This window comes from Branchiostoma floridae, chromosome 2 (genome assembly GCF_000003815.2).
Source record: "Branchiostoma floridae strain S238N-H82 chromosome 2, Bfl_VNyyK, whole genome shotgun sequence".
Classification (NCBI taxonomy): domain Eukaryota; kingdom Metazoa; phylum Chordata; class Leptocardii; order Amphioxiformes; family Branchiostomatidae; genus Branchiostoma; species Branchiostoma floridae.
Genome location: NC_049980.1, coordinates 21,872,189 through 21,897,442, shown reverse-complemented (window position 1 = coordinate 21,897,442; position 25,254 = coordinate 21,872,189). Strand labels below are relative to the sequence as shown.

At 40.2% G+C, this 25,254-nt stretch overlaps 4 protein-coding genes across 6 annotated transcripts; 2 read left to right on the top strand and 2 right to left on the bottom strand.

Moving 5' to 3' along the window:
• The first annotated feature begins 80 nt into the window (after window positions 1–80).
• On the top strand, window positions 81–13,239 carry LOC118409931 (perilipin-2-like). 3 transcript variants are annotated; one of them, XM_035811330.1, is made up of 10 exons: window positions 148–226; window positions 716–844; window positions 1,330–1,554; window positions 1,747–1,906; window positions 3,435–3,619; window positions 3,769–3,870; window positions 4,647–4,811; window positions 8,690–8,956; window positions 10,941–11,066; window positions 11,630–13,239. In XM_035811330.1, the coding sequence occupies exons 2-10, from the start codon at window positions 764–766 to the stop codon at window positions 11,774–11,776; spliced, it is 1,458 nt and encodes a 485-aa protein (XP_035667223.1). In that variant the 5' UTR covers window positions 148–226; window positions 716–763; the 3' UTR covers window positions 11,777–13,239. The 3 variants fall into 3 exon arrangements, with proteins under 3 accessions (XP_035667225.1, XP_035667224.1, XP_035667223.1); XM_035811332.1 differs by lacking the exon at window positions 8,690–8,956 and having other exon boundaries at window positions 81–226; window positions 714–844; XM_035811331.1 differs by lacking the exons at window positions 10,941–11,066; window positions 11,630–13,239 and having other exon boundaries at window positions 81–226; window positions 714–844; window positions 8,690–9,969.
• On the bottom strand, window positions 12,640–15,751 carry LOC118409960 (immediate early response 3-interacting protein 1-like). Its single transcript, XM_035811380.1, has 3 exons — window positions 15,575–15,751; window positions 14,181–14,279; window positions 12,640–13,870 (listed from the first exon to the last, which is right to left on the bottom strand). Exons 1-3 carry the CDS (start codon window positions 15,663–15,665, stop codon window positions 13,815–13,817), a joined length of 246 nt encoding a protein of 81 aa, XP_035667273.1. The 5' UTR covers window positions 15,666–15,751; the 3' UTR covers window positions 12,640–13,814.
• Window positions 15,752–15,899: 148 nt separating this feature from the next.
• On the top strand, window positions 15,900–20,148 carry LOC118409934 (probable basic-leucine zipper transcription factor Q). Its single transcript, XM_035811336.1, has 4 exons — window positions 15,900–16,587; window positions 17,214–17,631; window positions 18,380–18,679; window positions 18,970–20,148. The coding sequence occupies exons 1-4, from the start codon at window positions 16,493–16,495 to the stop codon at window positions 19,513–19,515; spliced, it is 1,359 nt and encodes a 452-aa protein (XP_035667229.1). The 5' UTR covers window positions 15,900–16,492; the 3' UTR covers window positions 19,516–20,148.
• A 27-nt stretch (window positions 20,149–20,175) lies between these two features.
• LOC118409928 (proline-rich protein PRCC-like) lies at window positions 20,176–25,242 on the bottom strand. Its single transcript, XM_035811325.1, has 6 exons — window positions 24,629–25,242; window positions 22,540–23,256; window positions 22,306–22,395; window positions 21,839–21,982; window positions 21,559–21,624; window positions 20,176–21,074 (listed from the first exon to the last, which is right to left on the bottom strand). The coding sequence occupies exons 1-6, from the start codon at window positions 25,076–25,078 to the stop codon at window positions 20,988–20,990; spliced, it is 1,554 nt and encodes a 517-aa protein (XP_035667218.1). The 5' UTR covers window positions 25,079–25,242; the 3' UTR covers window positions 20,176–20,987.
• Between the last annotated feature and the right edge of the window lie 12 nt (window positions 25,243–25,254).

The following is a 25,254-nucleotide window of genomic DNA, read 5'->3' as shown; positions in this document are numbered from 1 at the left end:
ATCCCAATGCATGCTGTTGTGAAAGAAAGAAAGGATATAGCCTGTAGTGTAAGTATGTTCAAGGAGCTTTTGTACATAAAATCAATTCAATCACCCCTAGATTTGAATGAGACAACCTGATGAAAGTAGGTCAAAGGCCATGTGACGCGTGACGTGACGGAGTTGACGTGTGACAACAGAAAAACAGATGCCGGCCGGATCGATCCAGGGCCAGGCAAGGTGGAAGGTTTGTGTTCACAAATTCTACTTTCTGTACCCGAATAAGTGACCCCCATATAACACGCTTCCTGCCTAACACTCCGACCTCACGGGTACAGCTTGTTACACTGTAACGTTAGGCAGCAAAGACTAACGAACTTTACGGTTAACGTTGCTGTTTACGTTATGTCGTTGCCAAAATCATGAGTTTGGAGGCCTGAAATTGTCGCCCCATATACACTGAACATTACAGCGTTATTATAGAAGTATCCCAGGCTCAGTGTGCTGCTAAATATTATGCCTGGCCTCATCACTGTATTGAGATCTATTAAAGCCGATAAAAGAGCCATGTGCCCGCATACGCACATACTTGCCCTGGGGAATTCTGCATTCTGTGGGGCCCGGCCAGGGAGATTTGTCACTGTTATTAGGCCTGACTGTTATGTAAAGCAGCAGCAGGTGTATTAACACCTCCTTATTGACACAACATGATACACTTGTTAACTCTTTCTCAGAGATTAGCCACCACAAGAACAGCATAGTCCTGAGCTGAGTTGGTCAAATAATGGCAAATACCGATGACACCATGGAGAACATCGTGGAGAGGATGGGCAGCCTTCCTATAGTCAACACAACAGTTCACCAGGTATTACTAGTAGTTCTGTTAATTCATTTACGCAAAGCTAGTAGTTCTGTTAATTCATTTACGCAAAGAGATAGAAAGAGCTGGTTTATTTGAATAACAACACACACAATTAGAGTCATGCTAGAGTCAGACTCACTTCCCAGAGCGTTTATATTAGCTGCCCTGCCTCTGGAACTAGAGGCATGCAGTGAGTTCGATTCCGGCTGTGCCACTCACCTGACTTGCATGCTATGGGTCCACTATTAATTGTTCTTGTCTAAAAGAACTAGGGGAATTTTCCCAATACAATGAACCTGTATTAAAATACAGTACATGTACATAGCATCAGTCCTCTCAGTCACGACCAGAGGGATGGAAGAATTAGCCCCCTAGACTGGTTCCACATCACTCATTTTCTTCCACCCAAAGGTTTTTTTCCTCAGTGTGGAATAATATTTTACAACCACGAACTATATATAAGAGGTGTCTGTGTTCTGTGTCCACAGGTGTCAACCCTTTACTCCAGCACTAAGGAGCGGTGGTGGGTGGCCAGGTGCACGCTAGGTTTGGCTGAAAGGTCTCTGCAGATGGCAGCATGGACAGCAAAGCCAGTAGCGGAGAGAATGGGCATGGATTTTGATGGCACCGTGGCCATGGCCAATCAGTATGCCTGCCGTGGGCTCGACGTACTGGAAGAGAAGGTACCACTGCTCACGAAACAGCCAGGACAGGTGAATATAATTCAGATTTCTATGTGCAGGACCTTGAATAGTGGCCTTAATATTTTTGACAATGCCACAGGGGGACAGATTGTTGTTGGTCTTGGTATACAAAAAGATAATGGTTTTGGACAAAATTGTTACAGAGAAACTTTCCTGCTTTTTGCCATTGAAAATGACTTTTATCTATGTCTTCAACTTTAGATTGTTGAGGAAACTAAGAAAGCTGTGGACAGCAAAGTGCAGGCTGGGAGCAAACGTCTCCTGCAGACCAGCCTAGGGCAGGTGATATGGTGGACAACTGACACAGCACTGGACATCACTGAGAGATGTGTGGAGTATTACCTTCCCAACAGAAAGAAAGGTATAGTTATATGTGGCCTGACTGGCCTCAACTTTTAAGGGTGTTTTGCTGGCACCAGCTGGCAAAATGCATTGGTCTTTTTCTGTCAGCTTATCTAATTCCAGTCAGCTTTTCCAATGGTATAACTAAGGTAAAAGAAACCAAACCCATAAGAGTGCCTTGGCGTGTGCCAATGAACTTTGTGTTCAAGCAACACTCCCAGCAACTGTAGAAATACAGGTGCTTATGATGGTATAGTTGCAGGCTAGGTTACATGTATTACATACTAATGATTTGAAAAATTGAAATGTCTCTGGTTTTCCCATTAACCCTCTCAACACGTCATAAATTTTTTTCCTGTATACCATATACGACATATAATTTCAGTCTATACAGGTGTCAATTAGTACTTTTTGTGTATTATTATTACAGCTGTTATGTAAGGAGTAGACTAGGAAAACTATATATTGCTGGAAAGCTCACAGAATGGCCTTTCCAAAACAAGCAAAATAAATATCATACCATCAATGTGAGGACAGCAATCGTCATGGAAACCACTCAAAAACACATTTGCAACACTCTCAAAAAAAGCTTCACAAAAGAAAACATTTGGCTAGGGACTGAGTTTTTTGTGTCATTTATCATAAAACTATGTAGAAATACTCAATGATACATACACAATGCTGGTATGCTGTTAGAATGACCAAAAACTAAAAATCAAAGCATGATTTCAAATAAGTTCAGTGTTGATAAACAAATGTTCACCCCAATAAACAGTTGTGCCCCCCTCCCCACACCTGTAGTTGTACTATTGAAATAATGAATATGCCTTGTGCTAAATGGCAAATTATTTTTCTGGATGTTCTCCACATATCAGGGAGTCAAATAAATCCTATTACTTATGACTTGGGTAGAGAAACAGGTATCAGAGTATCTAAAATGTCAATTGAGACCAGTGACCTTTCTGACCTGACCTGGTCCTCCTCATGCCCAAGAAAAACAACAAGGAAGCATGCATGTAGAACCCATTAGACACGGTGATATCAGCTCATTTGATCTCAACAAAAACAGCTGGGTGTTTGCCTTGCTGTCCCTCAAGGATTTCCCTGTCATCACTCCTGTAAGCCACCAACAAAATTATCCACCAAATTGTCTCCATTTCTGCTAAATTTACTAAATAAACCTGTAGAAAACTGAAGCCAAAACACACGCTGGAGGCCTCAGAAACAGGGCTCAAATGCTACATCCCTTCTGGTTGGTCAAAGATACAAGCATCCTGATTGGCAGACTCTGCCAAATTTCCCATTTCACAGTAGTCAGTTTGAATTTCCCGCCGGAATTAAACCTGAAGCCACGATCGTGGCTTCTCGCGTCCTATGGGAAAGCCACGATAGTGGCTTCTCGTGCTGAGAGGGTTAATGGATGGTACAAACTTGGTTGTTTTAAACTTCATGTCAAAAATCATTAAAGGAATTGTTATGGACCAACCAAATAGCACAATTACATTCAGTGTCACTAAGTGTTGCATTTTTCATGGGGATTCTTTCAGATGATGAGAAAGAGGTCGAACAGGTGCCTAAGGCTGCAGAGACAGAAAAGTCGCTTCTTGTGAGGGCAACGACCCTGACAGACAAGGTTCACAGTAGGCTGAGTGAAGGAGCCAGCATAAGGATGAAGTCTGTGCAGAGGTGTGGCAGAGAGTTGCTAGACACACTCAGGGACATGCTGGAACTGGTAGGTGTACAGTTGCAATACAACTGTAGAAAATGTTAGTACACTTTTAATTTGTTTGAGTTGTTAGATACTCAATGTAAAAGTCTGTGATTATCTTTTATACAATGTGATTAAGTTTTTAATCTCTCATTGTTGTCATGTTTGTACAGATTGAGCGTGCAAAAGGTGAAGTAAACATGGAGGTTCAAGGCGACCTGATGTTGGTGTCCAATCCAGTGTGTCAGGAGCCTGACAAGGATGAGGACACACAGGTGGGTGAACTTTGAATGTCAGTGGCATCAAATATGTCAAGACATTTCCATGGTAGATCAAGAGATTTTCCAATGATTTGTCCCTCCATGAAATATCTTGCACCTGTGTTTGGGAGGGGGGGGGGCAAATTGCAGGTTGAGAGTGCTGGTTTCTAAAGTTTGTACCACATGAAACAGGAAGGCAAGAAAATGCGGACAGAATTAGTGAAAAATTTATCATATTACTTTGGAAAAAAAAAGAAATTCAGAAAAATACAGTAACTACATATCTCAAGGAGGTAATGTTACAGCGTATTACATCTTTATTTCTCATTTTCCCTTTTGTAATAGCCTAATGGCTGACAAATTTTGGTTCATAGATAGCATATAGGTACATTGTAAATACATGTACATGTATATCATATATGTGTGTGTGTGTGTAAGACACATTCAAAGGGAGTCCTAAAACAGGTTGCCTTTATTCCTTACAATGAAACTTGTTTATGTGGGATTGAAACCCCTCTTATTCTAAAGGCTTTGTTACTATTTTAAAGGCAGAAGTGTTACCTGTGAATTTGATATCTTATTTAAGTTATTTTTTTGGTCACCCCTTTTCTGAAACAATGGGTATCAATATCACAAATTCCCGCCAAAAGCCACCACATGAGCCTGTTTTGCAGGTCTTGGTAGGCCTATAAAAGTATATTTGGAACTCTTTGATTTTAATGTACAGCTACAGAAGTCACAAACAGGCAAACCAACCAGGATATTGAAAAGTTATTCTGTTTTTCCTGCAGAGTCTGGAGAGACAGAGCCTGCAGGTGGTGGCCAGCCTGCTGCAGGAAGTTGGGTCCATCTGCAGCCTGATGGTGCTGCAGGTGTGGGCTCTGCCGCAGCACCTGCAGGACAACATCACACAGGCCAAGGCAATGGCTGACCAGCTGTACGACAGCTTCTGTAAGGTATGTAATGAAGCCAGTAAAATTTCATAATAGAAGTGGATTTTACTGTTCAGTACTCTTCAGTTCACTATTACCGTTACATGGAATAACATTTTCCGATGTACGACACTGAATGATATAGAATGACATCATAGTAATAGCATTACAGTTTTGGCATGTTCACTTGTTTCATACAATATTTAAATTGGCAAGTCTAATAACATAAAAAATGAACTGAAAAGTACTATTTTGAAGAAAAAAAAGGCTTTGGTTTGGGGACTGTCTTCGTCTTTCTTTGAATTAGTACTAGGTATAAGTAGCCAGCCTAGGATTTTCCGCACACCACAAGCATTCATATATTACTGACCTAATTCAGTATAGCTGGTATTGACAGAGCTTACTGCTGTTCAAACAGCTGTTGTGGTGTGACTGGCCAGCTCATTTGCAGGATGACCTCATTGTTTTGCGATGTGCAGGACTAGCTTTCACATACATGGGAGTGGTCATGTTCAAACCTGCCATGGAAGCTACAGTGTAAAGGATGGGGCCTGTCAGCAGGTTACAGCTGGATGAGTACCAGGTTAATTCGACGACTAGCATGATTAGCCTCCATATCATTTGTTTGTTTGTTGAATCATATATAACCTCCTTGGTTGAATCAAGAATATTATGTAGGGACATTTCCTTAGTTGAATCTGGCACATGCTTAGTTTATTTAAGTGTGGTACATATCTCCATGAAAAATGGAGGTATAAGTGTTTTGGGTGTGTCTGTTTATGTATCTGTGTGTGTGTGTGTGTGTGTGTGCATGTGTGTGTGTTTGTATATGTGTGTGTGTGTGTGTGTGTGTGTTTGTGGTCAACATTAATTTAGAACGATGGATTGTAATGATATTTTGTAAGTGGATAGGGACATATGGGAAGATGAAAGTTAAGGTTGATTTATGCCCCCCTGGTATGTGGCCTTGTTGCTAGTAGAGGATGTTTGCATTCTTTGAAAGACTAACTACTCAAGGGCACAGGATGTAGCAAAGCAGCATCAGTTTGTACTACTAGTACTACTACATTTGCACTAGCTTTTGCAAAAAGCATCAGTTGATGATGACTGCATGATTGGACTTGGGACATTTTTTTATTATCTGGCTGCAATCTGTTGATGATATAATGTGGCTGGAAGAGCTGTGTCAGTGACAGATGTTCTTTGTTGATTAGAGTTGAAAAGGTCATACATGTTTACATGGACCATTACAGGAGGTTTTTGCTGACCTTTATTATTGAATCATGAAGCAAACACAGGTGGGATTCAGCAGGTGTTAGGAGGTAGAGGTTTCCATCTAAGGTCAGTGAAGAGTCTGTCTTTGCATTTTCTGATGACCTTTTAAGTCAATATCAGACCGATGTTACAATTATTTTAAACAAAAGCATGTGGCACGTACAGTTTGTATACCTACATTTTTTCACTTTTGCCAAGAAGGTTATGATGCTGGGTGACACAATTGAATATTGATTATACAAAGTATGACTTAATTTGCATAATAAATAAGGAAATGTAATCTGATGTAATCTCTGATGGTTTCTACATGTGACATATTTATCATGAATTTGACTCAGAGAGGACCTTTGATAGATTTTGCTTGTGGAAACCAGGACGTAGTTGGTATAATTAATTATACAAAGGTTGTGTGAATGTTAGGTAATGACTATTCAAATCAGACCATGATTTGCATAATAAGTGAGAAAATCCTATTTTGGACTTTCATAATTGCAACATACATGAATATGATTTGGATGTGGAAAATCATTAATGTCTAAGAATTATGCAGATGAGCAACTTATATGATGCAAGACTGATAAGTAATTTCTATGATATCTTAGTAATAATTATGGCAATTCCACAGTTGTTGTGATATATACATTTTCTGCTAAGGTTAACATCATCAGACAAAGATAGACAAAGATTAGGTCATAAGTTCCCCAGGTAGTTTGTCAGGTGGTATGAAATCAAACACACCTGTTTTACTTTAAAACCAACCACCTGTTGGTATTCCCATATGTTGTTTATCCCATACCTGTTTACTTAAACTGCACCAAACTATTTGATGTTGAAAGACTGGTTATGCAGGTTAGGATAGCCAAACTGGATGTTGATGTAACATAAGGTAGCTGCTCTAGAATCTGTAAGGAGGCATCTTGCAACCAATGAAAAAGACTCACCATGGTGTAAAATCATCAAGACAATGAATATCTTCCATCAGGTAACTTGAGTTTTAGTTTATCATAGGAAAATTACTTACTACTGTAGTTACTTTCACTTCTAGCTGTCATCTTTTGCAGTTAATAGTTTATTGAGATGTACATGTATGTTAGGTAATACAGGCAGTTAGAAAATCATATACCAGGTCAACTTGCGTCCCTGCTTCTGGGTTGGATTTCAAAACCCCTGGTTGTTTTTTTGCTCATGGCCTGCTTGCCATTGAAATGGATTGCAGTCTTTTAGAGGACATTGATGATCATGTTAACATAGCAGGGGTACATCCCTGGTATATTAATAACATAAGCTTGCTTATAATTAGTGCATCATCCACATTTAGCATATGAATATACTGGTACTTTTCCTTAATTTTTGCCGGTGCGTAGCAGGCTTAGGCGAGAGAAGCCGTTTGTTCAACGGTTTGGTTTGCATGGATGCACGGATGCATGGATCGGTCAATTTAACCAAACTCTTCTTATAGCCCTTCTATATGCACGATTACGCAATGGAGTTAGCGTGGCTGAGCAGTCTACGCGCTGGGTGGATATAGCGATTTGCTTTTGCAGCCATGGATCGTGGGTTCGAACCCCACTTGTAACAATTTTTCTTCTTTGTTGAATTTAGTAATTCGATGTTTAAAAACTCTTTTTCATGTGATTTTGTTTAACATCCAGGCTTTTTCCAAAATATGCACCTTTTTTCAGAAGCTTTCTTGTTTTGTATATTTTTGCTCATCATTAACATTAAAGCAGAAGAAATGCTAATATAAGTACGTCCCTGATATTGATTATTTCGTGACGAGGTTGTCCTTAAGATCCTTCTTTTAGTAGTCCAAAGGGACAAGTTCAAATTTGAAAGTTTATTTCCATCATGTATGAAGTGAAAGTTTCCATGGGAAAACCTGTACTGCCAGGCACCCTGTCCCCCCACCCTTGGGCATATGGAAGGTTCTGCCTAGCAACAAGACATTCTCCATGCATCCATGTTTTTGACCCGGCCTTTGATGTTTTTCTCGATAATACAATATTCATGTCATGGCTGAGATGTACCACTGTTCAAAAATGGTGAGGGACATATCGTGGAATGGCAGAAGAGTTCTTACAGAATCACCCTATGTTATTCGTCTACATATTATTGCAACAAGCATGTTAAAAAAACTCCTTGGCTGTAACAAGGAGTCTAACAATGTAACCTACTTCAAAATGGTTATAATGATTTACAACATATCAACTGATAAAGATTTCCTGTCAGCTATGCGAAATGGTGTAAGGAAATTATTATTTCAGAATGCATTAGAATTTATAAATTATCATTGCTCTTTTCTGCTCAGTTTAGAAAGATTTGTCCTCAGAAAAGGATGACCACCCTGTGGCCCCTATGTAAATAATGTCTGTGGAGTCTTCTGCATTAACATGCAAAGCAGGAAGCAGTGATGGACTGGGTTGTTTACATCCTCAAGCCAGATGTTGCATCATCCTACTGGGTGCAGCGGCATTCCCCTCTGTTGTCCTGCCAGCTAGTGTTACAAATTATTCATCATTCCTGCCCTGTGTGGCCAACTTGCAAACAGACATTCTATAAATGTAGCTGGCTGATTCAGTAGCGGTTGTTGTAAAGATGTGCTGTCTTTGTGTCCATCCCCGACTCAGCGCCTCAGTGGAGGGGAGGCATTGCCAGGGCTCGGGTGCCTGCACTGCCAGATCCATAGAGTGATCAACACGTTGGTGTCCCTGACTGATTTCATCTGGACGCTCCCGCCCTTCCCCTGGCTGTACAGCGTGTACGTGCTAGTCAGGCTGGGGAGAGCCATCATGGCCGTGGCCTTGTACCAGAAATATGCTCTGTTTTTCCAAGAGAAGTACCTACTTTGCCAGGAAAAGTATCTGTTGTACCTTCCAGGCACCATCAGGCATCAGGTTGGCTTTACTGGTCCATATTTCAAGACATAATTTGATGTAATGTATCATTGTCTGTAAATGTTGTGTATTAACTTGTAATTTGTCAGTTTTATCCGTTTTATTCCAGTTGTGCAATATTTTCAATTTTAACTTGTTTTATCTTTAATTTTAACTCTCACTTTTATATGAAGAGGATCCAATAGCTGTGCAATGATATTTGGGACTATGATACTGCAATGTGTAATGATATAAAATGAGGGATAACCTAACATGTTTTTACTTTGCCAGGCATAATGGAGAATGAAAATGACATTGTAACATGACATTATGCTGAAGTTAACATGAGGGCATGCATTCTAGCCACCAGTCTTTTCTAAGCAACACTTCAGTCATTTTAAAATCAGTTTATCATGTGAATAAGCTTCAAAGAGTTTTGTTAATCTAGTACTTACATGTAGATACTATGCTTTCATGTTTATTTATATGCTGTTTAAAATGTCAGTGTCACATAAAATGTAAACTGTCATTTCTTACATAAAAGCTGTACCCACTTAACTTATTTGTGCATCATGTTAGACTCTATATGTTCATGTTTCTAAGTCTGTAGAAAAGACTACAGGAGCTTATCTGACTGCACTTGTTTACCAGCCCAGTTTAGTTTCTGTAAATATATTTCCATTTGAGGTTTTATTTCGCTTCAGCAGGGACTAAGTTACTAATTTAGATGTTTTGAATTCATGTTTGAAATAATTCTGCATTCTAATAATGCATTGGAAATTTGTGATGGAAATACAACTACTGTAAAAGACTAGAGATGTACAGTACTGGGTATATGGTATGCACAGGCCTATGAGATCTAGGAATTTTCCATACATGCTTTTCAGAGGTGATGGAATATTCCACTGCCTCCACCAGGGTTCTCGTCTGGCTGATGGAATATTCCATCGTGTGGCCATTTTACTACTCTGGATACAGTTGGACTGTAAAATTCTGTAGAATGTTGTAGAATAAACTAACAGATTGAACTGTGAGTGTTGGCTGGTTGACTCTGATTGTGTTAGAGTGTTTTCAGGTCAAAAGGGCAAAGGGTCACCAGTGTGAGATACTCATGACAATAAACAACATTTGGCTCCAGTGTTTTCAACTGGTCTTATACCATATTACTTAGGGCAGTTACAATAAATAAATCTCACCCAAAAAAAGGATGTAAAAACTTGCTGTGATGGAATTTTCTGACAATTAATCAGTGTAAATGAGCTAAAAAAATGTCAACAGTGTGTTGGTGGTTAAGTTGATAATGAATAATCAATATCTAAACCATTTGACTATTTCATGTAGTGTATATATATATATATATATATGTGTGTGTGTGTATCAGAAAAAGTCTGAGTGATTATAATATTTTAATTAATATTCGTGTAATATTACTAGAAACTGCCACCATCTGCCATGAAGCTGGTTGGTTATACAACTTGGGTGGAGAGGGTCTTTCCAACTTAGAATCTAAGATGTTCTAGGTCCTTATCATGTTTTGAGCAGATCTAGTTCATTTCCAACCTAACGTTACAATAATGACAGTCTCTCATTAAAAAAATCAGTCATATTAATATCATCTTTGAGTTGTCCATCAACATTAAAAGAGGGCAAGTACACCAGTGTCAGAAAGTTACTCCTATATTAACTACATTAACCTAAGTTATCTTGTTCATACAAATACAGACACACACACCCAAAGACAATTTCTTTGAGAACATAGGTCTGACTCCATTGAAGGCAGTGAAAGACCCACTTCTATAATGTGTAGGTTGACTCTGATTTTTGATAATAGCTAAGTTATATTCTTTAGTAGTTATGAACTTAAAATTTTGGATATCCTTTAGAATCATTAAATAATCATTGGATATATTCAAATAGAATATAATTAGATCTAAATATACATTGAATAAATCCATGATCAGCCAAATACATTCACATTAAAGGTGACTTCTGTGTGTTTCTGTAGGCGGAAGCCTTCGCCGACCTCCCAGGTAGCCTTCTCGGCCTGGCTCGGGCCCAGCTGGACACAGTTTCCGACACGTTGCTAACGGTGACAGAGTACATGCTTAACCTGGCCCCTCTCCAGTGGCTGGTGAGTGGAGTGTACTTGTTTTGTAGTCACCTGTTGTCGCTTGAGTTGGCAGGACACAGCATTTCCACGATCAGGATTAATTTTGAACTTAAAAGGACAACAAGCTGTAAATAAGTAAATAAACTAGGGAAATATGACAAATAGAGTTCTTTCAGTTCAGCCCCAAACCAAAAAGACAAAAATTTGCCAGTACACTTGCTCCAAAGCATCCACTAGAGGTCAAGTGAACTGCAGCCAATAAAACTAGAAGTCAGTCAATTGCAAACCTATGACAAAGCAGACAAACATCAGGATCCAACTTGTACAATCTGAAAGCTGACATATTCCTCTGTCATGCTGTACAAGTCCTGCCTCAGAGCCATTCATTCTTTCAACAAGTTTTTCACACCACTTTGTACCCAAACTACAGTAGACTCTGGAGGCCACAGAGGTATATTCTGTGGTATTTAACCTGGAGTGGAAGACAAACATCCTCTTACATTATGACAATGCCCAAAGTACCTTATCTTCCTGCATATACTTCTCTGTTCAGACCTTCTGAGCTGAATGTTTTATTCCTGCAGATTCCAGATGTGTGCTTAGTTGATCTGGAAAATATAGACTTCGGCTTTGACGAAATACTTGAGGATTTAGAACTGAACGACGGAGGTGGCGGCGGAGGGGTGTATGTGCCATACTTCCATCCCAGGAGACCTATACATGGAGCATGATGGGAAATGCCATAGATCGTGTTTTAGAGCCGTGTAGAATAAGATATGACTGAACAGATGAGATCTGTAAAATGTGCTCTGTGGCAATTTTTTTACTCAAAGTTGAAGGACACAAAGTGCCCAAGGTGGATGCCATCTTCAGCCAGTGTTGAACTTGATCATTCCTAACATTGTTCTTACCAGAGAAAGAAACAGAAACCCAATGTTTCAACTAGACTTTACCTTCTTTCCTTTGTTCTTGTTTAGATTATCTACTTTGCAAGGAAACAAAATGGACAAAGGGCTCAGGTTTCAAACCAGTCTTTATCCAGTTAGTGAAAAATATCTCCTTGCTAGTTGTCTTCTCAAAATGTTTAATTCAGTGTCACTTTACAATTGTATATGTCTGTTGAATGTCTAGTTTTGAATCATTCCGTTTTGTACTTTCTTATGGAATTCTAAAATGACTGTAAATAATTGTATAGGTTGTCTTGTGCAAGCATGTCATAGTATGGTTTTCAAGTGCTATATACATTCAAATAGCTACCAAAATGTCAAAAGAAGGGAAATATCAGTTGAAAAAGACAGAAAACAGGAATGTTGTTTATGTGTTGTGTTCTACTGTAACAGTTACATATCTATGGTTATAGTATAGTATAATATCTCTGTATAACAGACTTAATAACATGTATGTTTTTAAAGGAATTATTGCTTTTAATGTGAAATATCTATTAAGATATAAATGTTTGTAATGTATGCATATTGTAGATTTTATTTAACTTGTGGATCAAGTTGTTGTGGAAGAAAGGGTAATAATGAAGTAACAATATAACGGGAAATGTTGTTTTCTAACATTCAAACAGGGATACAGAAGTGATGTGAAATGCATCCTTCAATATTGCAGCTCAATTTATGTTTGAATCTAGCCTTGGTACGTTAAATATTTAAATATTATATATTGTTTTATATAAAGCAGAACGTTAATGTCTTGAAAAGCTGATGATTGCCATGAAAAGTTGATAATGAGAGGTGAATAGGCTACAGAAGGTACGAGATGTGATGCAATGACAGATAACAGTGAAGAAGAGGTGCAATGTAGGAATGTTACTTGAAAAGGCAACACATGTACTAGCATGAAAGTTCATCGGTGTTGGTATGAAGCATTATGGAAAAGATTGATACAGATTTGGAGAGTGAGGAGTTTACATTGAGACATGTATGAGAATCTGGCATGTGCAATCCATAATTCAGGAGACCTGTATAAGTTTGGGAGGTTTTAGGGCGTGTTCAGCCCATTACCTGGTATTTGTGATCAACTATGGAAAAAGTAAGACAAGAGAATGAAGATTATCATATGTCTTAATGTGTGTTTAATCATGAATATTTGAAAAACTATACAAATGCCCATCCTGTTAGTGTTACGTTCATGACATTGTACATGTGCTCTTTAAAAACTTTACATAATAAGGCAGTGTAAAAGCTGACGTTGTCTCTGTGTGAATTCCTAGCCTTACCGAACACTAATGTTAACTTTGCCTCAAGTTGCACATCTAGATTCACATTTCAAGGCCAGTTTTGCTTTTACCTACATTTCAGCCCAACAAACACAACTTCATCTGAGATACTTATTAACTTATTATCTTATGTGGAAAAAACATGTCCCAGATCATTCTGAATCCTTCAGATGTAAGTTGAACTCAATAAAGTCATGTCTTTGTAACATTAGCTTGCACCACCAGGGAAATGACATTTGCTTGACATTTGCAAACACAAGTTACAGAGACCATACACATTGAAGAGATTTACTACATGAAAATATGCATTACCAAAACTGAAAATTTATATACTATAAGAACATACATTATATGATTTTGGTCAAGACTAGTGTCAAACCCAGTATCACCAGCATAGGGTTGTATTGATAGGAGTTGTGGTATGAATTCAACCAGGGGAAAAGATGTTGTCCCACACCACTTGGATAGAAGACGCTCATGGGCTGGGATTATTGTATCTTGGAGCAGGTCGAAGTCTTGTAACAATGTAAATGTCAAGATGTCTGCTATCCAAACAGCAGGAGAAGCACTATAGTTATAGTGTTCACAATAATCAGGGGTACTGGAAAAACAGACAAAATATTTGTGAGAAATGAACATGTGTAGAAGCTATAAATAAAGGCACAAACAAAACATGAAATGACAAAACAGATAGCTGCATGTCAACACAGTTACTGTAGCCAAAGAAAAACTACATGAATCTAGGCCCCTGCATGAATTAGTCCTTTACTTTACTTTAGCAGGGGATAACTAATGCACATGTATGGTTCTGTTGTAATGTCCCATCCAAATGTTACAGTAGTAGATGTGATACCAAATGCAGACTTGACAGGAGGGGGTGCAGAGAAGGCTGATTATTACATCATACTTACTCCTCATGACCATGCGCACTGATCTGATGAGGTTGATGATCTGTGACTTCATCCCAGGCTGCTCACCAAACCCACTGACTGTGTCTGTGGCCCATCCAACTGCAATACAAACATGTACATGTAACATACTTACAGACAAACTTAACATTATCTGTGCCACATCATCATGTGAGTATCCATCTTTAGCTTGGGTACCATCCTCGGTAGGAACTGCTTGTTCAGATTGAGCCAACGATTTTAGACTTTGCCTTAACACTGATCTGAGGTGACATAAATGTCACGGCAGAGATTGGAATCTATGAGAATTCGGAATTCTCTGAGAAAAGATTGGAAGTTTTTCAAACACTTAATTTGCTGTATAAAAGTACAAAATTTCTGATTTCTTTTTAATGCGTATCCAGTCATGATTATCTTTTTAATGGTTATCTAAAATGCTGTCATTTTGTAACCATTATGGTTGAATCTATCATCAACTCCCCTTTGGCCAGAAACCTGGGCTGACGTTAATGTTACTTATCTTCAATTATCAATCAAACCACTTGACGTTACTTATAAAGAAAGAACGAAATCACAATACAAACGTAGGGCACATTGACGACCTCCCACCCACCAAACTGATCCAACTTCCAAGTCCATAAAGTCAGAAGAAGGTAAACAGCCACCCCACCTCACCCCTGCTTTCTTAAAGATTTGAGAGGTTGGGCAGAGGATAGGCTCCGGCAGTTTTTAGACGTTTTTCAGGCATGATTTCTATCAGGCTTTCTGTTTTGTACCAACACCCTCCAGGTTAATTTTGGACTTCCAGTTTAATTCCAGACAAACCTAAATCATTTGAAAAACGATTAACCACATGAATTGACATTTGCAAGCATGATATATTAAAGGTTATTAATATGTAGATTGCAATTAGATGTCTCCAGGAACAAAGCAAATTCCGGGGAATTCTGACCAAGAGCCAGAATTCTCCATAATTGACCGTATCATTAAACGGTCAGTTTTCTTTTTAATAGTATCGCGTCCGCGATAAAAAAAATAGCCTGAGCCTAACCTCTGCTTGGAGAGTAACGTTAACGTTAGGAGTGTTCAGAAGTGTGATCTCCACTTCCAACCTCTGCTTGAAGAGTGGACCTATCAGTAATAGTTGTGACTTCTAGGGGGTGCCTTTTGCTTGCAGTCTACATTCCTGCCTTTCTGAGCAGAGGACGCCCATCAAGAGTCGCCACGGCCACGACTACCCTCTTGCAAATTTCCACCCATGACCAGTGCCAACTTGGCACCGCGTTGTCAACCCCAAAACTGACAGGCCTTGCACAAGAAGCTAGGGAGCAACACAGCGATATGTGTTACATCTGTACATGTAATGCATCGTTAACTATAAAACATAAAGCCAATACCTTTAGACAGGAATCTCTCCTCATTCAGCACGGCAATCGCATTCACACAGAGCAGTGCAGCTTCGATCAGCGAATACAGACCCAGCGCCATCTTGGATGCTACTTGATGGGATAGTCCATTTCTTTGAAAGGGGAAGCCTTATCATAAAAGTACACGTAGACTCGATCTTTTTACTTCGCCACTTTTCAGCTTTTGTCAAAGTGTCATTGGCTACAACTCTGACAATAAAGTAAAGTATTACGTAAGAAAACGAATCAAACAATGAATTATTTGATTGAACCAAATTGATTAATTTAAACAAAACCACAACAGTACAATTAATACAAGAAGTTTCAAACACGGAAGTGATTAAAATTGGGAATCTCATTATTGCAAATAAAATATAGCATATTCTCAATTCATAAACTTTTTTTAGGCAAAATATTTAACGTCCTTGTAGAAACATAGATACACCCCTATGACATTTGTCTGAGAAAGAGTTCGTCATCTGTCAAAGATTCTCTCACAGCCAATCAGGTTTCGCCAACTACTAGCATTGCGTCATCAGGGGTGTTTCCCCGGGTCACCCTGTATCAACAAGTCATCCACCGAAAAATCTCGGCGATGGAGTGACGCAATCGGTGACTCCAAATAGCCACAAACGTATAGTTATGAATATAGGGAAAGGTGACGTGTACTTCAGTGTGGAGCCTAATACTGACGTGTCCTTTTTCCTCTATTTATTCGGGGAGCGTTCGAGGAAAATCATACCAACAGTTGGTCGTCTACTTGGAGGTCAGAAACGTTTTCACGTGTTTCTTGAAGTCAATCGTCACTACTCCAATACTCGCGGACTCTCACAGTGAAGTGGCATCAAAAACGGCGACTTTAAGATTTTGTGAAGTATTTGTTGAACCCAAGACGTCCGTTTCTTAGGGATGGCAGTGAAGGAGGTGGTGGTAGCTCTCGTGCTCGTCTTGACGGCTGTCTGTGGACAAGATGCTCAATGGGAACCGTTCTCTAACCCCTTTTGGTGAGTTTGCACATTATCTACTTGTCCTTTTGCTGTAAACGTTGCTATCCTTTCATTAAAAAGTTTTATCCGTTATTCATTTATATAAATCACTCCTGTTTCAACGGCAACACTTGTTGAATCAAAGATGAGGTCGATAGAAAAGCAAGATTTAAGACATCAACTTATAATGCACTATGAAGAAAAGGTTATGATACTCAAAGTGCAATGCTTGAGGTACAGTTTAATGCTTTTACAAGGTATTTCTACTAATTAGCTATCAGGAATGACCATGTAGCTCAACTGGTAGAATCTTCACAAATGAGCTCCTGGATTAGTTGGTAACTGATGGGAGACCCCGGTTGAATCCTTGGTCAGTGCATCTCCGTTGAGGTAATACTTCTGAGGGGACGTAAAATAAGGACACGTCAGGGCAGCGTGTCTACAAAAGAACGTTACATATCGCGTTTGAACTGTTTATCATCTCACTTACATGTACATTAAGTTTAACAGACTCGGTGAGGTTTGGAATCTTCCTTGGCGTATTCAGGAAAATGCGAGACGTATGTCTCATCTAAATACGGGTGAACTGCAACACTGTCCATTCTTATCGATGTATACACACTGACACTGTCGACTTTTTTCAGTAGCGAGACAGGTTCATCTGGTGACGTCATCCCTATGCTATGGCACCGTCACCCTTGGCTGTCCTTGCGTCACCACCCAGGCCATGGCGTCATCACCCCACGTTCACTCCGCATGCACCCCTTACTGTGGAGTCCGTCCCTCCTGAATGACATTGACATGGCCACAGGGTTGGGCTCGTCCCTCATGCAGAACTTCGACATGGCCACAGGGTTCCCCCATCTGTGCACTTGTCAAACCAGTGTAAAACAGGAGGCAACATCAAGGCAACAAGACGAAAACCCGTCTCAGCAGCAAGCCATGCCGGGTGAAGAAGAAAAGGGAGCAAGAAGACCGGAGCCTTCCAGTGCGGCACATGGACAGCAGCAACAGGAGCAGCAACAGGACCAGCAGCAAGAGGAAATGGAGGACATGATACAGGTATGTGGACCAAATTTTTGTCAAAACTATTGGGCGGCATCCACAAGCTTTTTTTCCGGACGTGTATTATGTTCTTTCCTAAGCCTTGTACAAGGCTTTGGCTGATTTCCACCACTGTGAAGTGATTAAGGCTTAATGTTGCGTTAGTAACGACGTCCAATTCCATGTCCAATTCCAAAGTATGTGGCCGGGCCATGATCATGGCCACTGGAAGTGACGAGCTTAAATGGCGATGGGCTTACTTATAAGTCCCTTCACAGCCGTGGAACTCACCATGAAATTCATCTGTCCACCATTTCCAAATCTCCTTATTTCTCCCTCCTGTTCTCATCTGTAGGACACCTTCATGAGCACCATACCCTCCTGGACTGTCCTTATTCAGACCATTGCAGGCGCTAGTAGAACTGGCGCAAGATCAATGCGGTATGTCTGTCTTTCCTGGTCCTCCTGTCTTGTTTTGTCCTCATAAACTATCTTTCTCACCTTCACTACTGACATTACACTAACAAACCAAGTATCGATTCTTCTACTTGAATACGTAACTTACAGATACGTTTTTTTTTTACAATTTCTCACTAGAAATCGTTTTTTCACAATTTTTCAAGTCATTGTCATTATCAATAATAAAATACCGATGAGATATTTGATCAGACTCATGTTTCCGGATCCACACATTTTGATCCCTGTTGTTTCATTTTAATTTGGCAATGCTCTAAATCTGTGTTGGTTTTGTTTGTCTTTCTTGTAGAAGGAAAGCTGCAAAGGTTTCAGACAATCAGCAAAGAACTCGCCGTTGCATGCGGTTCTGGAAGAGACAGACCACGAGAGAAAAGTGGAAGAGGATGGGAGGAGGGATTGGAAAGATGAGCATCTGAGCAGAGAGAGGAAGAGACTATACGAGAATCAGCAGGACAAACTGTTAAGAGACAGGAGAGATAGGGAGAGAATAAAGGCACAACAGGAGAGACAGCAGTGGGAACAGGAGGCACAAGCAAGAAGAGATGCAGCACATCAGCGAACACAGCAGAGGCAGTCAGAAATGCAACAGGTAAACATGAACTCCTCCACTACTTTAGAGGCAACAAAGGTAGTGAACATTTTATGAAAAGGCTGTTAACAAAGTAAATCCTACTACATGTACATTGTATTTTTAAACATCATGGCAGAAATGCAATCTATCTTACTTCTCCGCCCTACGAGCTTCCTGTTTAGACAAACTACCATTCAACAGGACTCAAAATCTCTACTGTATTGCTAATTTGCTACTCTGTTTTTCTTTCTTCAAATTCTTAATAAAGGATGATGACTGATTTGTCTTTTTTGTGTATCATGTAACAGAGATCACATGCTGGACAACAGAGCCTGCACAACACTCGTGAACCAACATCCCATCGAACACCTCTCAAAGTACCCATGTCAGAGGTTGCCTCTGTACAAGTGAATGGTTACTACCCTGAAAACATACAAGTTAGGACTGAGGGCAAACAACTGATCATCAGCGGTAAACAGACCTGTCGCTGCGACGAGCCATGCTTTGAAAAGGAGTTTGAGCGCCAGTTTGCACTTCCAAGGGGACTGGACACCCGAAGTCTGCGAGCAACTCTCAACAGTGATGGACAGCTGAGAGTGGAAGGACGTGTGTACAGGGGAGTCACACAAACAAGTGATGTAAGGGTGGAAGTACAAGGTGTAGGGTTGAGGCAGAGGCCTCAGGTGGAAGATCCCACTTGTGGGGGTAGGAAGTCTGGCTTCAGGTTAAGGAAAACTGCACAGAGGAGAAAAAGTGCCACTGCTGCTGATGCCACAGTAGATGTGCCTAGGTTTGAGAAGTACCAGGATGAGGAAGAGAATGATGGAGTCACAATTGAGGTAGTGGAAGAGTAAAGTGTACTGACTACATTATACATGGTTTAGACCTAGGTGTTGATGTAAAGAGTGCTGTTAAGACATTAATAATGTAGAAGTTAAAAAATGGCAGCTGGTTTGCAGATAAGCCCAGATCAAAGTGCACCTATAGCTGACTAGCTAAATTACTGATGAATAAGGTGGGTATTAGATAAACTTTCAGATTACCTCAGTACAATGTACAAAGTTAGGCAGGGGGTATAACCACTTAACCGTTAAATTTGAGGCATCATGTGCAATACTAGCTTAGATATGGTCTAAATAGAAGAGTTTTACTTACAACTTCAATGTTCATTTTTTGGTCAGGAACTTCTTACATTAAAATAATTATATGTATGTATTTGTGGCAAGAAATTGAACGAAAAATATGATCCATGTACTAGCTGATTATTGATTACAGGTACAGGTAGTTTTCTTTTCTAAGTTAAGGTAAGGTATTGTCTTTCTTGCAGAAGGAAAGCTGCAAAGGTTTAAGACAATCAGCAAAGAGTTTGAGTTCAAAGCAACATTTTGTATTTTTGTTCCTAAATCTTTTCCATTCCACTTTTTCTATTGTGAATGTTGGTATGTGCTAAGATGTCACAGTATAAATAAAGATTTGTCTAACCCTAACCTCTGTTATTTTGTTTTTAATCGCTTCGTTCTTGGGTTGAAGTACACAGGCAGGGTGAAAGTAACTTATACAAGCATGTATAAAGTGACAACTTTGAGCAAAAAATGTACAACAGCATTTTGATATCTAAGAAAGACATAAAAATATTCTGCGCATTTCTGGATAAGGAAATCTTCATGTTGTCAACAAAAGGTGTTTACAACCTGTGAAAAACAACGCACACCAGGGTTTGCTCATGAGAAATGACAATGATAAATATATACTACTAGCTAGATTAAAACAAACAACAGCTTTTCTGCACCTTTCTATGCTTCTATGATTTTTCACTCCCTGAATTTTGTTATGAAATGCCATGGGGTTGATTGAGTACCTTTAATGCAGGTTAGTTGGTAAAAGAGACAGTGCTGGCAACATGTACAGTTGATAAGATGACAATCATTAGGTTTACAACAATCATCTCAAAACTATCCCCCTCATTGTCAATTGTAAGTCTATCTGTGCATGTATTACAAAGGCATTGCTACGTCCTCAAAGCTTATGTACATATAGCGGTGTTTATTGTAGTTTGGAGTTTCATAATACTCTCCAACAAGCTGGAGAACTAACACATGCCCACATTGCTTTTGTGTGGACATAATGAAAAACAATGTCTAACAAGATGATAGTTGTGCTTCGCAAAATTCACAAGCTAGGCCTAACCAAACAGTTCAAATTCTCACTTGTTCTTTATAATTTCTGGACAATGATTTTGATACATATACCACAAGTACTACATGATAACAGTTACTACAAGCTGATTCAGGAATGACAGTCTGGTCCTTTCCAAAAGTTCTGACTTTCAGAAACCATACTTTGCCTGGGTCTGTCTTTTTGTCATCCTATTTTGTGACCACTGGTTCTTCAACTCCAGTTCTCTCTCCTTTGCCTGTGACAAAAAAAAAGAAACATGATTTAAAACACAAGTACAAGTACAGACTTTTGGGTAACATACACTCTCATAATTCCACTAGGTGCCATTATACCGCCACCTCAAAAAACGTTGTTATTGAGTCCTTCTCAAGATTGTCTTCAACACCAAAATATCTGAATTGTATTACATTTAAGATATCTAACATTTAGTGTTCAAGACAATCATGGGAATACCTCTGTACTAACGCTTTTTGAGGTGGCAGTATAATGAAACCCGGTGGAATTATGATAGTCAATGTTAGGGAACAGAAAATTAAAGCTAAGCATTTAGCTGCAGACAATAAAAAATATGGCAACTACATCTTTCAACACATGGAATTAGGTTGATCTGAGATCTCAATATTATGCTTTGTCATTTGCAAAGATTTACCAGTAGCACCTTAATATGACCTACAAGACCATCCAGGAGAAGAGAAAACCACCTAGTAATATACACTCACCTGGAAGGCAAGGTACGTGATCTGGTGTTTATTCCTCTGTTGGCGAGATGGCAGCTTTCCCGATTTCTGAAAAAACAAAGACACTCTTTTGTCTAAGTGTGGAAAGCAAACAGGAATGGATTATATCAATCAAGGGCACATTCACTATCACAAATTTCACTTGGGGACAAAATCTGAGACAAATGAGCTTTTAATGCATATACTTTAGACAAAAATCTCATTTCCTGTTCAGTACTAGTATCTAAAATCAGCTTTTAAAGCTAATGAAAGTTGTACTGACCTTTGAGCGTGACAGCATGAACTCCCTTTCCTCTGCGTCCATCTGTACTTTCCAGTCTTCCATCTTGGCACGCTGACTATCCTCGTGGACGTCAATGATTTTGATTTCCTCGCCACGGTTTTTCTTTCCCTGCATCCTCACAAACTGTAGAAGTGACAATTGAACCGTAGAGCTGAATTATATACAAGTTACTGTCTGCTGAGCTATGATTACAAGTATACTACACCATTCAATGTTGAACATGCCAATGGGGTGAAAAACACCAAGTTTCAGATACCAAAATAATAATCTGTAAGGCATGTAACACTTACTAACAGATGCATATTTGGTACTGACATCAATTCAATACTTGTTAGTAATTACTTGTTAGTGGAAAAGTGGAAAAGTGTAAAGTTTACCAGAAGTTTACCTAATCTGTCATCTAATTAGAAAATGCTCAAACCATTTGTTCCTTTCATATCACATACCATTTCATCCTGGACATACGGCCCCGCTACAGGCTGTGATGGGAGCTGCTGCTGACTGGAACCCTCCTGCTCTGCGCCATCATTGCAAGGCTGAAAATACATGTTAAAAGCCCATTACATACCACTACGTACACGCGTTGTACTCACTCTGGAGGCGTAAAACAATTGTGAACAAAAGAACATCAACCAAATCATATTCCAGTTCATTTGAAGTGGATTTGTGGAAAGTTGTACCTGCTGATTGTAGTCTGAGTAGTCGTACGGTTGGTTGTACTGCATGTAGGCACCTGCCTCACTGTATTGGTTGTACTGGTTAGGGTCCACATATGGACCTGAGAACGTTGAACTCGTTGACACTGAACTTGAATAACCTGGAGCAGTGCTGTAGTTCAGCGTGGGTTCTACAGAAAATGGAACTGGGCCTGGGCTTGGGTCGGCAAGTCCGGCATCTGCATCTTTTGAGTCTCCAAGAGAAAAGAAGTTTGTCGACTGGTCCTCATCATCACTACCATCATCCTTTGCACTTTCTTCTTCCTTCGTGAGTTTTTTCAACATGTTGAGTTTGGCAAGTTTTGCTGCAGATGCTGTCTGTATGGGTTCCGCAGGACCAACTCCGACGGGATTTTTCTTCTTGGATACTGCCGTGGATGGAGACGCTGTAGAATTCTGAAATTGTGTTTTAGTAGAAGACATGCCAGCAGTAGTACTTGGAGGCTTCTGCTTTGTAAGGGTATATGGGACGAAGTCCTCTTTCTTGTTGAATATGGTAGTGTTCTCTTTCGTGTTGGATGATGTTGTTGTTGTTATTGTTGATGAAGCTACTGACTTCTTGCTGAAGATGGAGGCAGCTGCACTGCCTTTAGGGGCTGGGAGGAGAGATGCCAAACCACTGCCCTGTACTGATGCCTTCTGTTTCTTTGGTACTGGTTCATCCTCCTCATCTGAGTCTGGCTGCAATGGAAAAGAGATAGAGTTTAAGGGAATAGGGTCAGGAAGAAAGGAAAATATACGAAGAGAAAAATGGTACCTGGATATTTCGGCCCGTGGCATGGATAGTTATGCCTCTAACCAATCAGGACTGTTCGGCACAGGACTAGGACGACTTGCTAAACTGCCCTAGGTCTGGTGCTGATCGACTTGGGGCCAAGCTGTGCTATGGTTGGTTCAAAACGTCGTTAGGGGGAAACCGTAACGGGAGGGGGCCATACTTCGACAGGGGTCCAAATTTCGACAGGTTTTAAAAATCATTGTTGCGGAGAAATGCATAGATGCCTGCACATGAGAAGTACACTAGCTGTAGACTAAACCTTGTTGTAAATAACTACAAAGGCGGGGTATGTGTCGAAGTTAGCAAGTCCCACAGATAACGATTGAAAAACTTGCACAAGTTTGACGCCTTCCGTGCAAGTTGACGAGCGAACGTATCGAGACCATGGCCCGGGAAACTCTTGAATTATTCTTCGCAAAATACGACATGTGAAAAAATACCACCACACATAGAAATGATGTTTATTAGCCTTCCGAAAAAGAATACCTGTGTTCTGTTCTGCCTTTAACTGGGTTGGATAAACGGAGCTAAAATGATGCCACAATGTTCACGCAGTCGGGGCCCCGCCATTTTACTATCACACACGAAGGCGGGCGAGCGATGCTCAACACATTGAACTCAGTCAACCCGTCCGTCGAGCGACAAACATTCAAGAAAAATCGATCCCTACCGACTAAAAAATCCCGTAGCCATTGCTGCTGCCAAAAGACAGGATGAAAAGGCAATCAAGGAAGCCAAAAAGCGAAAATGCCATCACAGTCCGACGTAACAATGCGCTGCCGTTTTGCGGCAAGTTGGTCTCACCGTGAGAGGTAAACGTTGTAACACACCGTATTTGAATAAGTCGCGTAATACAAAATATTTGGTACAAAAAGATTATAATGAAGACTTTTAGTGCTATTCTATTTGCATAAGTTGTTTAAAAGTACACGGCGATGGTCTGTTTGTTACTATGTCGGAGTTTGGACCCCTTTTTTGTGTTGGAACGTTCTGCTAGGACGCAAGCCGAAAACCTGCCGTAAGTTTCGTGCGCTGTCAAAGTACAAGGCGGAACGCTACTGTTAAATGAAATATATATCTGTACAGCTTCAATAACAGTTATATGGATGCATACAAGATCTTAACTTGTTTTTGATGAGTTCACTGTAAAATGTACAATGACAAAAGCCATGCGCATCCACTTAGAACAGGTGTCGAAGTATGGCCCCCTCCCGTTACCTGTAACGTTGCAAGAATGTAAAATTATGACATTTAATGTAACATTATGACTCTTACCTCTGGTAAAGCAGGGATGGCGATTTTGATAGGTTCTCTCCTTTTGGGCCCTACAAGTGACCCGCGTTTGCTTTTGTTGCCTGTCTCATGTGAAGACTGCACGCCTGCTGTTGTGTTTGAAGACTTGGGAGGAGGGAGTGTGGAGAAAAGAGACGACCTGGAGGCCTTCGGTGCGTTCTGATCTGCGTTCTGCGTCTTTGGAGGAGGAAGCTGAAGCCCAATCCTGCCCTTTCTCTTGGCTTCTACATCTTTATTCTCGGAAACAAATGGCCGCATCCCACTTCCTTCTCCAGATCTAATGTTTTTCGGAGGAGGGAGCCCGAGAGTTGACCTGGTAGCTGTTGGCTTGGATGTTGTCACAGCGCCGAGGGAGGGGGGAGGGCGCTGAGCCTCCTCATCGTCAGAATCGCTGCCGCTCTCGCCGCTACTCCCATATGCCACTAACGCCATGGTAACCACGCAATGCGTTTCTTTACCTAAACTTACAGTATCGAATCCACTGGCTTGCTATGAACCCGCTGAATAACTCGGAGAGTTGGCATAAATATTTACAACACCTCTGACTGCCCTCTGTTCGCCACTGTGCAGGAGAATTGTGGGTATTTTGTTGCAATAACGCCCCCTGG